The 16,100-nt window shown below is 35.6% G+C and overlaps 1 protein-coding gene across 1 annotated transcript; it reads right to left on the bottom strand.

The window, feature by feature from the left end:
• Positions 1-4,092: 4,092 nt before the first annotated feature.
• Positions 4,093-15,981, bottom strand: LOC115526377 (olfactory receptor 5D13-like). Its single transcript, XM_030333786.1, has 4 exons — positions 15,970-15,981; positions 15,698-15,723; positions 4,311-5,354; positions 4,093-4,117 (listed from the first exon to the last, which is right to left on the bottom strand). The coding sequence occupies exons 1-4, from the start codon at positions 15,979-15,981 to the stop codon at positions 4,093-4,095; spliced, it is 1,107 nt and encodes a 368-aa protein (XP_030189646.1).
• Between the last annotated feature and the right edge of the window lie 119 nt (positions 15,982-16,100).

Here is a 16,100-nt window from a genome sequence, read left to right as displayed (position 1 = left end):
CTCCCTCTTCATTTTTACTATCACCAACTATCCTCTCACCTGTATATAAGATTTCCAACTGGAGTCCAGTCTGTGAGATTAACTTTTGTTGACTCACACTCAGCCTGGAATGCAATGGTGTAAGCATTTTTGAGAGCATTTTATACTAAGTGAATCAAATCGAAACTTCTGCCCAGATGTCTTTAATATCTCCAGGCACTATATAACCACATCGTCTGCCATGACCATAGTGCTTCATTCACAGTGGGGCCTTAAATCCTTATTGTACAAAAACAAGCATTTGTAACTCTTAATCTTCCACCATTCATCCCTCTGAAATGGCACCTCTACCCTTGTTGTTGTACGTTGTGCCACCATTTCCTGAAGTACCACATAGCCCCTCCAAAAAAACTGCTGGTTAATAGAAATGCCTTTTCTCTTCTTCTATGTTCTTTCCACGTCTATTACCACAATGTATGTGTAGTGCCTGGCACGTTTGCTACATTTATGGGCATGTGTGTGTATGTGCATGTTTGCATGTGCGCCTTAGCTTTTTCCCTGAAGAGTATCACTTCTTTAGGAGAAGACTTGCATTTAACATTTCTTGTCAAACCACACAATGTGTTTAGCTTAGCAATTGGAGACGAACTTTCCAGCTCAGGACAACGGTTCTGGGAATAACGCAAGTAGAATGCAGCCAGTTGAATATACACATAAACCAAGTCGAAATTGCTGTTATTCAGCTCACATAGGTGGCTCCGGCCAACAACATGCTGGGTTCCAATGTCCCTCACATCAGAATGAAAAGATAATCCTAGGTTGAATCAACTCACCAAAAGCCAGATTTTCCTGATGCATTTTTATTGAAGACTTCCTTGCTAGTATTAATAAGCTGCCTTACTTTCTGTCTCAAAACTGAAAGTTTTGTTTAAATGTTTCAGTTCTTTGATCAGAGTTGATGTTTCTTGCAAAATTTTTTCAATAAAGATCCCAAGAAATGCCACTTTTGCAATTGTCAAGAAATTTTGGAGGGAACATAGAGATGTCCTTCAGAAGTAGATAGACCTGGAAATTATGTTCCATGATGGTGTTTGTTTTATTCTAAGTACCTAACCTTGGGGGCACAGACCTCAGGGAATCCTGACAGTGTGTGCTATAATGAGCTACAAACAAAATAATTAGAGGGAACTTCCTCTTCCTCAGCTCAGACTATAATTTCTTTTAAATCATTGACATGCTGATCTTTACATCTTAAAAAATAATGTGCCTCTGTATAGAGGTTATACTTATTAAAATCATGAAAAATTATAGTCCTATCTATCCCATTGACTCCGGCATACTTATAGCTGCTATGATATGCTTTTTTAGTCTCTTAATTTTGCTTATCTGTTCCTACATGAATTTATATAGAAACACACTTAATATTATACTATGTATATATGTATATACATATACATATATATAATATATATAACACTTAATATTATACTATGTATATATGCATATATACTATGTATATATGTATATACATATGTATATGTGTGTGTATATATATATATATATATATACACATGTATATATATTTTACATTCAACTATTAAGGCTTATTGCTTCTTATATGCTGAACATGCTTGCCTTCAGCTGGGGGCTAGGATATGTTAGTTAATCATCATCTTGGCTATAAAGCCAGCTATATTCTTTAGTTCAGCCAAAAAGGTCATAGTGCTAATATTTTAAGTCCACCTATGTTATTCCTGTACCTCTAGGAATATTTTCTAGGCCACATATTAGGAAAGAAAGAAAATTGTGTTCAATATGGACCTGTTACATCACAGGCCTTGGGCAGAAAGAAAGTCACATTTATGCCTACTACATCTAAAATTTTAAAGGAAGAGTAGCATATAAATCCATGGGCAGAAAAAAAATAGCCCATAGCCATCACGTAACACAACCACTAGTGAACAAATATATTGTCTAATGTGTTTAGCTTCACTGTTAGAATGTCTACTTTCAGGCTGAACGTACAACGTGAGGCTTTTTGAAAATCACTTTACATTACATTTGTGGAAATAAGCTGCATATGTAAGAGCAGTTACCAACATAAAAGAATATGTTCTAAAAGGATTTTTCAACTCTTCACTTTTTCTTGTTTTTATTTTGTTTTCCACTGAGAAACACAAAACTAATTAAAGTACCAAACCCCACGTTACATAACTTCAAAATCAATATTTAAAAATTATATATTCTAGTTTTTAACCTTAGAAACCTTACTGAATATACCAAATATTCCATGATAACACGCTCAAGCTTCCTAATCTATTTTTGTGTTCTTAAAAGATCACACACACGCAGAGGCATGCACACAGCGAAAGAAACTGATAGAACATTTACTTAGGGCCCTTGGTTGACAAACAATTAAAAATTAAAGTAAATCCTTTGTTATTGCTATGATAAACAATGAGTGATTATAATTTTGTTATATATCCCTAATTTACACAAGATACCTGATTCCACATAAAGCATTATGGTAAAGAGCATTTAATTTCCATATGAAAATAAGACTCTAAATAATGGAGAGAAACAAGTAATGTTTAAGTGGTTGAATTAGAGCAACCACACATGAATGTCTCTCTAGTCTTTGCTTATAAACTTTAATCATGATTAAGACAACAAAGAAAACGTGAGTTATTATATTTAATCCCAGGCATTTGCTTAAAGCAATACAATAACCAGTCAATTATTAGAAAACTTGGATGAAACCTACCACAGTCATGGGCTATCTGTTATCTGCCATAAAGTTATCTGGCATTATCAAAGAATATGTTCAATGAGGCAAATGTTTTGGTCAATCTTCAGTAGATTTTGAGCCAGATTCTTTACTTCTCCCTATATATACCCTGTTGACTTATAATTTAACAGTTCCACAAGATGTAGATACCTTTCTCACCCCTTGGCCTTGGGCTTAGCCATGTGATTTGCTTTAACTCCTAACATGTTAACAGGTGAGACCCAAACAGGCACTTATAATATACCTTTGCTTTATGCATACTTTATTGTGACTCAGCTTACAACGTAGACCATTAACCGAATAGTCCAATAAAGATGACCTACCTACAGGCCTGTAGATTTAGGTTAGCTGATCTGGTTAGCTCGGTATTGATGCTCAAGTGACCCAGCTGCTATCAGCCGAGGTACCTTCGTCAACTCACTGGTTCTAAAGGATTGCTATTGTTGCATCCTTCTGGAATTTATGATTGTTTTTCATCAATAAATAATTGATGACTGAGTAAGATCTGTACATTGTGTCATTATTAATATCCTGATTGTTGTATTATATGATCATAGGGGAAAATCGGTAAAAACTACCTGGGATCTCTCTAAATTATTTCTTACAACCTAAAATGTACCTAGTACTATACAATAAAATTTTGAATAAATGAAAAAAGTACAACTACATTGACACAAAGAGAAAAACTACAGTGATGGGCGTGTATCTCCAAAATGTATATTGGTTTCTTGTGCTACTACAGACATAGAAAATATTTTATATTTGTTCGTACTGCCAGTTATAATTTACATTGTATTCTGGACCTTTTAAGGGAGATATACTTTTATTTATTTTTATTTTTCAGGGAATCTTCCAGTACCAAGATGATTCTTGTGGAATTAAATATAATTTTTGTTTTTGGAACCTTAGAGTTTTATGTTGAAAAGCTTTTTAAATGTTTATTTATTTAACTTGAGAGAGAGAGAGAGAAAGAGCATGAGCAAGGGAGGGGCAGAGAGAGAGAGAGGGAGAAAGAGAGAATCCCAAGCAGGTTCCATGATGTCAGCAAAGAGCCCGACATGGGCCTCGATCCCAGGAACCATGAGATCATGACCTGAACTGAAATCAAGAGTCAGATGCTTCACCGACGGAGCCACCCCCGAGCTCCTATGTTGAACAGCTTTTAAGGTACTATTTTTACATTAAGAAGTAAACTACCTTGTAATAAACCATAACTCTTCAGACCATCTCAAAAACCCCACACTTCCATGACTTAAACTGAACTGAGATTTGTCTGAGCAATTACATGATCATGTATACTGACACAGACACTTTTGTATTTCAATTTATGAATCAAACACTTGGTTTGATCTTTTATCCCTAACATCATATGTAATTTTAAAGTTATTTCACTAAACATTAGCGTGAACAGATTATGGACTGTCAATTACAAGTGTATCATACCCTTATGGACTGATTTTCTATTGGACAAGTCTTACCAGTACTCTAAAAAAAGGACTAATTCATATTTCTGGCTTTACATTTTATCAAAGAATAATTTAACATTAACGTCTTGACTGCCTCTTTCACATCTTTGTTCCTGAGGCTGTAGATCAGTGGGTTCAGCATGGGAATGACCACAGTGTAAAAGACAGAAGCTACTTTGACCATGAGCCATGAACTTTTGGAGTTGGGAACACAATACAGAAACAGTATGGTCCCATGGAAAATTGTAACAGCGGTCAGGTGAGAAGCACACGTGGAGAAGGCCTTGTGGCGCCCCCCAGTGGAAGGCATCTTCATGACAGTGATAAAAATGGAAACATAGGAGGGAAGAATGATCACCAGGCTGCTTATTTCATTGAATGTGGCAGAGACTAAAATGACCCTCTGGCTAATGTAAGGATCAGAGCAGGACACAGAGACGATGGCGGCATGCTCACAGACAAAGTTGTTTATGAAGCTAGTTCCACAAAAGGATGAAGTCAACAAAAAGTATGTGTATGTTAAGGAGCAGGCTATACTCCAAGAATATGATGCTCCCACCAACAAGGAACAAAGCTTCTGAGACATGACAACTGTGTACAGAAGAGGGTTACAAACTGCCACAAATCGGTCATATGCCATCACGGCCAACATGAAGGTTTCTGTCACCACGAATATGCACGCAAAGAAGAATTGCATTATACAGCCTGTGAAGGAGATGGTTCTGTCTTCCACAACCAAGTTTTCTAATAGTTTGGGTGTGACTACTGTAGAGTAACAGAAATCAACCAAAGATAAATGGCTGAGAAAAAAATACATGGGGGTGTGGAGTTTGGGACTGATCTTGATGATCATGATCATACCCAGATTCCCAAGAACAGTGACTATGTAGATGGTCAGGAATACCAGGAAAAGTGGCATCTGGAGTTCTGGATATTCTGAGAAGCCCAACAGAATGAAGGTGACTCTACTAGTCTGGTTTTCTTGATTCCTGTGGACAAAATATAAAAGTTTATCCAGAAAATAAGTTCCAGAATATGAAATACATAAGAGAAGAAAAGACAAGTTTAGAGGCTCAATGGGTCTCTTAAGAGTGTTGCTGAAAATAGTAGACTTCCTTCCACTGTTACATTTAAAAAGTGAGTATTGACTTATGTAACAATTACACAGTGAGTAAAAACTTTGTGTGACTAGAATCATCAAAACCAAGGTTAAAACAGGAACATAAAAAACAGACTAGACTTTGCTCTATTTCAGATAATAAAATCAGTATTATCATAGGCAGCTGACTTCATAAGCCACTCTCTTTGCATGAATTTGAGCTTAGTAAAAATACAGTTGACCTTTGAACAACGGTTCGAACTGTGCAAGCCCACTTATGTGCTATTTTTTTCCAATAAATATAATATAGTACTGTAAAAGTACTTTATCTTTCTTACAACTTGTCTTAATAATTCTTTTCTCTAGCTTACTTTATGGAAAGAATACAATATTTAATGCAAAACACACACATACATATATACAAGCATAAACCAGGCAACATACAAAATACGTGCTAATCGACTGTGTATGTTACCAGGAAGGCTTCCAGTCAACACTAGGCTATTAATAGTTAAGTTCTGGGAAGTCAAGAGGTATATGTAGGTTTTTGACTGCATGGAGGTTGGTGCCTCTCACTCCCATCTTGTTCAAGGGTCAACGGTAGAAGCAAAGAATTACATGACTTTCTTTACTTTCTTACCTGCCTCTCCCCTTAAACTGTGAGAAAATCAACTTCTAACTGGTTTTAAAAAGTTTAAATGCTAGCATTCATGCAAAATGGTCAATTGAAGATTTTCTTGGTTGTCTCATCTCCTTTTCAATGCCCTTGTTACTCCTGGTAATCCAATATTCTCAACACAGATACAGCTGTGCTGTAGAAGTATACTAAACTTACACACTTATGTTGAACTAATCTTGAAAATTTTTAATATTATCCCTCATGTCATATTATATTATTCATCGAGATATGTTCACAGCAAAATATGTGCTGCGTTTCTAGGGAAGACAGTTAAAACGATATTGAACAAAAATCTCTTCTTTCTCCAGTGTGGTAAATTTTGGAAACTGGATAGGTGGTACACAGTGAAAACTCTCAAAATACTGGACAGTATTTAAAGCTTTTCCAAGGACACGTGTCAGGACAAAGACCCATCTCAAACAACACACGATATTTCTTGAAAATTACTTGCTGCCACGAGGCATTTTCTCAACAGTAAAATGAGAATATTTGTAATATAAAATTTAAATCACTACAATGGATGTAGATACTTTGGTAATGAATTCAAGGCTACAAGACATGGTGCAATGCATACTTGATATTCAGCTTTCTTATTTAGTGAAATTTTGAGTAATGGGTAGGATTCCAAAAACCTTACATTGTTACAAAAATCAGGGCCAAGTATGGACATCTATCAATGGGTGGGCACATACAATATAGAAATTCTTTCCTCCTGAACCCATACAATAGAAACGCTATAGAATTTCATTGGGGCATTTAATCTAAGATGCATAATTATATTTTCCCCATTCTGCTATAGGTTTTCTTAACACACTATTGCTTTCTCTGCTTCCCATGTGTTCGTTCCTATAGGAAAGATATATCTCAAAGACCGATCCCACAGCAAAGCCACTGTGACACTCCCTTAAAAAGTCTTAGCCCTGCAAGGCTAGATTATGGACATACACCCCAGGAGCATTCCTTCAATTTGAAATATTCTGTGCAACACTGTGAGAATAATTTTCCACAATTACTTTAACCTGACAACCAGTGACTTCTAAGACTCCAAATACATTTTAAAAGTGAATGCAGGCAATTTACAATGTTCAGCTGGCTTTTCCAAAACTTCTTGGATCTAGAAATTCAATCTCATTGCCAAATCCGGGCACCAAACTGTGTCACAAATATATGCCAGTAAGACCTTAGGGATGCAGAGACTAGAGAATGTCACTGAGGTACTGCCTTGCAGACTGTAATTCAAGTAATTAGTTGTAACACGTCCCATGTGATATCTTGGTTGTGTATTATTTTTCTTCAGTCATGGCGGACTTATGAAGACCTGTTACATAATACGTGATCATTTGCCCATAGTTTATTTTCCCAATTTATTCCCACTATTGTCATATTTTATTTTACCATCTACTATTAGAGACATTGCTCATTGTTTCTTGCCTTTTTATAAACTCTACTGTTTATAACTAACGAGTGCCATATGCTGTAGCTTATCATTTAAAATAAGGTTGTTATTATTACTTTCTTCTTTGGAGATTGTAGGCAGTGTGAAAGACAAGGCCCATTTTTTGTTTATTATTGTTATTCTGGATTTGCCAAGTGTTTGTTGCCTTGCTGGCTGTAGAGTGACTACAAAATAAGGAAAACAGGATGAATAACATTTGAAAGAAAGAAGGAATTAGGATACAATACCACAAACCCTTTGCGCACAGAACTAAGTGGTCTGTGGGCACTTTGTCCTACACACGTGCTCGTCTCCTGCAAAGATTACAGGAACTCCATATTTTCCTTCTAAAGTAAAACAAAATCAACTCACTTAAATGCAGAAAGGCTTGCGTGAGTCATTTAGGGAAGAATTCTTCTCTTGGATGAATGAACTCCAAGAATGTTCCTGCAAAGTATTTAATTAATAGAAACAGAGCTGAAAGCAAGAGAAGTCCACAGTATGTTTCATTAAGTGTTTCAGATAGTTACTTGTTTTTTTCCAATTTATTAAGACAACTCAGAAATAACAGAGATAAGATCACACCTGAAAACTAAATCCGGGCACCAAACTGTGTCACAAATATATGCCAGTAAGACCTTAGGGATGCAGAGACTAGAGAATGTCACTGAGGTACTGCCTTGCAGACTGTAATTCAAGTAATTAGTTGTAACACGTCCCATGTGATATCTTGGTTGTGTATTATTTTCCTGAAGCCCTGAGGTGTTTGCATTATCAACATTAAGCTTAAGGAAAATAAACAAGATTCTGTATATCTTTACATTGATGTAAAATACAGAAATGTGTGAGAAAAAGGAGCTCCTGGATGGCTCAGTTGGTTGAGCGTCTGATGTCAGCTCAGGTCATGATCTCATGGTTCATGTGTTCGAGCCCCGCATCAGACCCTGTGCTGACAGCTCAGAGCCTGGAGCCTGTTTCAGATTCTGTGTCTCCCTCTCTCTCTGCCCTTCTCCCACTCACGCTCTGTCTCTGTCTCTCTGTCTCAAAAATAAATAAAAATAAATAAAATTTAAAAAAATTAAATTAAAAAAATAATAAAACTAAAAAATTAAAAAAAAATAAATGCATGAAGAAAAAATAACCTGTAAGACAGTAGTCTAGCAGGACACCTGGGTGGCTCAGTCAGTTGAGCACCGACTCTTGATTTCCACCCTGGTCATCATCCCAAGGTCTTGGGATAGAGCCCCATATTGGGGTCCGTGCTGAGCATGGAGCCTGCTTAAGATTCTCTCTCTCCCTCTAGCCTTCTCCACCACTTGCATTCTCTCTCTCTCTCTCTCTATCTCTTAAATTAAAAAAATAGGTAATAGTCTAGAGAAAGTCATTGTAATTCATGTTGAATTTATATTTTCTATTTTCCTATGAAAGTATACTTATGTCCCTGTGTATGGTAATATAGAGCTTTCTAAATAATAAATTACATTGTCTATTTTTAATTAGTTAGTTAGCAATACACTGAAAACTTCCTTTTCTAGTCACACTATGGGTTTTATTAATAGAAGACAATCTGCTTTGGCCTGTCAAATACAGGTATGGTGTCCTCGGATATTTATATTTACTATTGACTCTGAAATAATTTTGGATTGTAGGTTTCCTAAAATACCAATTTATGGAAAGGATGATATATTCATTAATTTGGTAATTCTATCCAACATGCATGAGACAAAAATCAAAAATACCAGTAGCTAGATGCAGTAAGAGCATATTTCTTTCTCACTAATGGAAGATTCAAATTGCATTCCTGAATATTAGGCAGTTATGCTCCATATAGTAATTTCGGGGCTCCGGTGTCTTATAACCCCTGGCTCACCATCAACATGGTGCTTCTGAGGTTATGATTCTCTTTTCTAAGTATAGAAGAGGCAGTTAAAAACTCTGTGAATACATCCTTCAGAAGCTCAATTTTTATCGAGTCCAATTTATATAATGCATAAGAAAATCAAGGATAAAAGATAGTCAGCAGTCTCTGAAACAATACATCTGAGGATCCACACATAAAAAATGATATAGATCTATGTTCATCAGGGATCTTGATCTGTAATTTTCTTGCAGTATCTTTATCTAGCCTCAGTATTGGGGTAATAGTGCTGGACTAAATGACTTTGGAAGATTTTCTTCTACTTTTTGGAAGAGTTTTAAAAGGATTGGTGTTAACGCTTTTTGAAATGTTTGGTAGACTCCTCAACAAAAGGGTAGCAAATTGAATCCAACAGCATCCTGAAGGGGTCATATCACATGACTTAGTGATATTTTTCCAGAAATACAAGTGTAGTTCCACATAGGAAAACCAACTAACGTATGTACCACATTAAGAACAAAGCAGTAAAACCACATGATCATCTCAGTCGACACAATTTCAGCAAAGTTTCACAGCACACAGTAAACATGCAAAAATCAATGCTGTTTCTAGATAGCAGAAATGAACAATCCTCAATGGAAGTTAAGAAAAACATTCCACTTAAATGAAACTCAAAAGAATCAAATACCTAGATATAAATTTAACAAGGAGGTGAAAGACGTGTATACTGTAACTACAAAACATTGCTGAAACAAATTAAAGAATATCTAAATAAATGAAAAGATATGGTGCATTCATAGGGAAGGAATCCAGAATATGCCCTGCTAAAATATGCATTTTGATATTAAAAAAATTGAGCTGAAGGCAAGTAGAGCAACAAATGCAGGGAAAGCTCTTTGTACCGTCCCCTTTTCTGCCAAAAAGCAGAATATAAATTTTCTTTTTACTAGAGACAGACACTTATCAGCCCAAAGAAATCTGCAAACAATCTTACTCCATTACTTTCCTTTTTTTTTGTTTGTTTCAAGTTTTTATTTAAATTCTAGTTAGTTAGCATATAGGGTAATATTGGTTTCCAGAGTAGAATTTAGTGATTCACCACTTGTGATACAACACCCAGTGCTCATCACAAGTGCCCTCCTTAATGCCCATTACCCATTTAGCCCAACCTCCTGCCCACTTCTCCTCCATCAGCTGTCAATTTATTCTCTATTTTTAAGAGTCTCTTCTGGATTGCTTCCCTCTTTCTTTTCTCCCCTTCTGTTATTCATCTGTTTTGTTTCTTAAGTTCCATATTTGAGTGAAATCATATGGTATTTGTCTTTCTCTGACTGACTTATTTTGCTGAGCATAATACTCTCCATCTCTATCCACATCTTTGCAAATGGCAAGATTTCATTATTTTTTATGGCTGAGTAATATTCCATTGTATGTATATATACCACTTCTTCTTTATCCATTCATCAGTCAATGGGCATTTGGGCTGTTTCCATGATTTGGCCATTGGTGATAATGTTGCAATAAACGTCGGGGTGCATGTGCCCCTTCAAATCAGTATTTTTGTATCCTTTGGGTAAAAAGCTAGTAGTGCAATTGCTGGGCCATAGGGTAGTTCTATTTTTAACTTTTTGAGAAGTTTCCCTACTGTTTTCTAGAGTGACTACACCAGTTTGCATTCCCACCAACAGTGGAAGAGGCTTCCCTTTCCTGCACATATTTGCCATGACCTTCCCACAGTTTGCTACCCTTGGAAGCCTACAACTGTTTTCCTTTGTCCTGTCGACTCTCTACACATTCATTGTTCTTTGTTGAAGATGCTATCAAAGCTGCAGTTCTAAGCTGTCTCTGCGTTATTTTATGTTTAAACTTCTCTCATGTGATGTGCATTGCATGCATTAATAAACTTTGTTTCCCTCTTGTTAACCTTTTTTGTTAAAAAGGCCTAGCTGAAAATTTAAGATGAGCAGAGAAGTTTTGTCCCTCCTGCAATAGCGTGGAACACTTAATGTTGTTAAGTTGGCCATAGCATCACAGGTTATATACAGTTTCAGGGCAATCTCTATCAAAAGTCCAAAGGTAATTTTATGGAAATGGGAACTGATTTTCAAATCCATATGGAATTAAAAGGAGTCCAAAAGCTAAGACAATCTTGGAAAAGAACATATGGGGGGGATTCATGATTCCTGATTTCACAACTTACTCCACAGATACAAGGAATAGAATTAAGAATCCGGAAATAAACCCATATATCCATGAACCATTGATTTTCAACAGTATCCCGAGAACATTCAATGGAGAAAGGAATTTTTTCCATAAGTGATGGCAAGGAGAACTGGATATTCACATGTAAAATAACGAGGTTGGACATCGACTTTGTTTTATTTTATATTTTTAATGTTTTATTTTATATTTGAGAGACAGAGACAGACAGGCAGAGCATGAGCAGAGAGACAGAGACAGAATCTGAAGCAGGCTCCAGGCTCTGAGCTGTCAGCACAGGGCCAATGTGGGGCTTGAACCCACGAGCGGTGAGATCGTGACCTGAGCCAAAGTTGGACGCTTAACTGACTGAGCCACCCAGCATCCCTGGACATCTACTTTATACCATATACAGTGGTTAACTCAAAATTGAACAAAGACCTAAAGTAATGTCAAAACCTATAGAACGCTTAGAAGAAAACTTAGCCGTAATTTTTATAGTCTTGGATTTGGCAATGAATCCTTACATACAGGACCAAAAGCACAAATGACAAAAGAAAAAAAATAGATAAATTGGACTTAATAAAAATTTAAAATTTGTGTGCATCAAAAAAAACACACACTATTATTGAAGTCAGAGAATAGGAGAAAAGATTTACAAATCATATATCTGATAATGGAGTAGAATCCACAACATATGTAGAACTCTTACAACAAACACCCAAGAGTCAAGCCTTCCAGTTAGAAAATGTGCAAATGATTTAAATAGGCATTTCTCCCAAGATCTACAAATGCCCCGCAAGCACATGAAAAGATCCTCAACGTCTTTAGTGATTAAGAAAATTCAAATCAATACCACAATGACATGCCACTTCTTCACTAGGAGAGCTATAATTTAAAAAGGAAAAAAAAATGCACAGTAGCAAACATTGGTGATGATATAGAGTAACTGGAGCTTTTGTACGTTGTTCTTGGAAGCCCAAAACAGTTCAGGCACTGTGGAAATCAGCGTGGTTATTCCTCACATAAATAGACTATTAGACTCAATGTGTGGAAAAAAAAAAAAAATTGGTCTCGCACAAATGCAAGTCCGGCTTTTAGTCTCAGTTTCTTGGAGATGATCTATGTCTTACCTGATAAGAGGGTCTGTTTATGATCAGTGCCACACCTGATCTTAAGTTGGGGATGACCACATATGTCAATCTTGGCCTATAGTGGTCTTTTGTCTACAGTCAACCTGGAGGCTGAGATCAACCATGTGGACAGTCAATAAATCAACCCTATGTAATAGAACCGTAATAAAAGCTGAACACTGAGGCTTGTGTGATCTTCCCTAATTGCCAATGATCCATGTGTATTGTCACACATGGAAGCTGGAATGGTAACATATCCAAGGACACTGGAAGCTCCTCTTTGGGATCTCTTCTAGATTCTGTTCTGTGTGTTTCTTCCTTCAGATGATTGATCTTATTTTGGTTTATGTGGTTTATCACTGGATAAACCGGGAGTTTCAGTGAGTTGTTTGAAAACTGTTAGAAAATTAATAAACCTAAGGGTGGTTTTGGGGATTCTTCTAACTTGCAATTTGTGTCAAAAGTGAGTGTATGGGGCCTTTTAACCTTACAGTTTGGGTAATTCCAAGTACCCAGCAATTCCACTCCTAGGAAAAAACTGAATAGGTGTAGCTGAATACAGTTGATAACAGGCACCCAAACAGATACTTGCACATAGATGTTTACAATAGCACTATTCACAAACGCCAAAAGGTCAAGCAATCCAAATATCTATCAATAAATGTACTTCAACAGATGTATGAACTGTAATATGCACATATGATGGAAGACTGTTCAACCATATAGAGGAATAAAGTACTGATGTATGTTACAATGTGGATGAACCTTGAAAACATGACAAATGAAAGAAGCTAGGCACTCGTGAAATATGAAATATATAGAATGGATAAATGCATGATATGAAATATAAGAATGGATAAATACATTATGACAGAGAACAGAATGGTCATTATCGGGTTCTGGGTGGAGAGGCAGAATGGAGAAAAACTGATTAATGGGTATGACATTTGCTTTTGAAATGGTGAAAATATTTTGGAACTGGGTAGAGGTGTTGGTTGAATAATACAGTGAACGTTTTAATGGCACTGAATTTTTAACTCTAATATGGTTAATTTTATGAAAATTTTGTTTCAATATAAAGGAAGCCAGCTATTGAAAGGAAATGAACTTTGACCCTATGTTTTCTCTCTGCCTCAAGTGTCTGCAGTAATTAGCTCAAATATGTCTAAGGAAAATAGTTTGTTTTCATCCTAACTAAAATTCTAGTGCTCCAGTCTTACACACTATTGATGCCTTATTGTCCAGAAAGAAGTAAATGAGTTCTTCCTTCTAACAATCTGTCCTTTCTATTCCTACTTTACTGAGTATTTTTATCATGAATAGTTGCTTAATTCCATCAAGTATTCTCTACATCTGTTGAGGTAACTATATGTTTTGCTACATTATTTTGTCCATGGGACAAATTATAATAATGGACTCAAATTATACATCATTCCTGCATTCCCGGATTAACTCCCTCTTGTATATGATGTACTAGCTTTTTTTATATACCAATAAATTGTACTTGTTCTTTTAAATATTTGCCCATGCATATTTATGATATGTTGTTCTATAATTTCCTTATCTGGGGATGCTGGCCTACAATGAACTGGAAAGTGTTCCCTTCTCTGCCTGCTGGGATAAATGTATGTAAAGTTGGAATTATATCTTCTCTAATGTGCTATTTACATTGAAGATAAGGCTTTATTTTTTTTTTTTATTTTTGTAAGGCTTTCCTGGAATTTCAATTATAGCAGTAGGGAAATAAACACCAAATGCAACCAGAAAATCACTCCAGGATTTTGCTTCTATCAGAGGCACAAGCTCAGGACTGCTTTCACATCCCTTGTGCTTTGAATGCAACTTTTTTCTTCAAGACTATCCTCAACTTGAATGAACTAAGTAACTAAGCAGTAATATCCAGAAAACAGAGCTCTGATGAAGGAGAGCCACAATCCCTTCCTCTAATTGTCCATGTAGCTTTCCTTTTTCTCTTTCAGGTTCCATCTAAGATGATGAAGTAGGAAATACCAGATACACAATAAAAATATCACCTATCACCACTGAAATATTCATATCATAAGCCAACTGTCCAACATTAGTAAATTTCCTGAACTCTTATTTATTACTAAACACAATATGAAAATTAATATGTACATAACTTGGTCAACATTCAACTTATAACAGTTCCTCCATTAAGTGGCTATTACTTCTGTACATTTTTTGTTGTACCAGATGATCTTGTGAATATCTTTACCAAGAGTCTTGCCACAGCCTTCAGAAACCAAACAAAAAATTTGCCTCTATCCAAACTACTAACAAAAAGTTAAAGAAGAGTATAACATACATAGAAATAAATAGCTCATTACTATGACTTTATAGAACCCCCAATGAAATAATATACATTAGTAATCATACACTTATCACTTAAAATGTGCACATTCAGATTAAAATTATAATTTTGAAAGTCTTGGAGAACTTCTGTATTACATTTGTGTGAATAAGTGTCTATTCAAAAGCATTTTCCAGAATAAACCAGTAACCTATTTAAAAAGATTTTGCAGTTATTCAGAGATCTTTCTGTACAGTTTAATTTTGTCCCGCACGGCACAAATCCAATTAGTTTCAAAATAACATTTTACCTCACATCTATGATATTTTTTAAATGTTAACATCTTAAATCCAAAGCTCTATATCATATGCCACATATAGTTAATTCTATACTTTTTTCACACACTCCCTAAATACATTTTTTCTATCCTTAAAATATTTGTATTAACATACACACACAGCCTATAAAGGTATTCTACTGGAATTGGTTGAATGCTTTTGATACTTGGTTAATAGAGAATTAAAAGTTAAATAAATCACAAAAGCCCATAATTATATATCATGATTTGCTCATATATTGTTACGTATTGCTAAACAATCAGATGAATAGGTGTATAAAGAGCAAAGCTTTATATAAAGGAAATTGGAATATTTTATTTGGAAATAAAAACCTCATGATTTGGGCGAAGCCAGTAATATAGTGTGCAGTTGGATTGAAACTATGCTACTTGGAAATTTACCAAGACGTTACCTCTCCTGGGAGTCATCAATCACAATCTGCAAGCAATAACCAATACAGTCATGTAGTTAAGCCAATCAAATGGTGCACCAATGTATTTAAAAGTTCTGTCAAATTAAGACAGTTATATTATATTTATCTGGAATACAGGAGAAGGATATTTTCCACGAAATAAGATTTACCATAAACTTCAGGAATATTGAAATATTGGACCCAGTTCTTCATGACTCCTTGTATGTATGCTCTTTGCCATGAAACTTTTCAGTCTTGCAGCTTAGATATACCTTGGCAACCATCGACTTTGTGCTCAGCTATGTGATTTGCACTGGCTGATAGAATGTTGATAGACATGATACACAAGGGAACTTGAAGCATCTTTTGTTATATCGCTTTCTTTTTTGTGATTCAGCCGTGA

This window comes from Lynx canadensis, chromosome D1 (assembly GCF_007474595.2).
Source record: "Lynx canadensis isolate LIC74 chromosome D1, mLynCan4.pri.v2, whole genome shotgun sequence".
In the NCBI taxonomy this organism is placed as follows: domain Eukaryota; kingdom Metazoa; phylum Chordata; class Mammalia; order Carnivora; family Felidae; genus Lynx; species Lynx canadensis.
Note: the sequence above shows the minus strand (reverse complement) of the source record. Positions and strands in the feature narration are given on the sequence as shown.

Coding starts and splice junctions, on each gene's coding strand:
- LOC115526377 (XM_030333786.1), bottom strand. Junction 5,355..15,697: donor ATTGATGACTCCCAGGAGAG/GTAACGTCTTGG, acceptor TAAATGTAACAG/TGGAAGGAAGTCTACTATTT. Junction 4,118..4,310: donor GAGGCAGTCAAGACGTTAAT/GTTAAATTATTC, acceptor TAGGGATAAAAG/ATCAAACCAAGTGTTTGATT.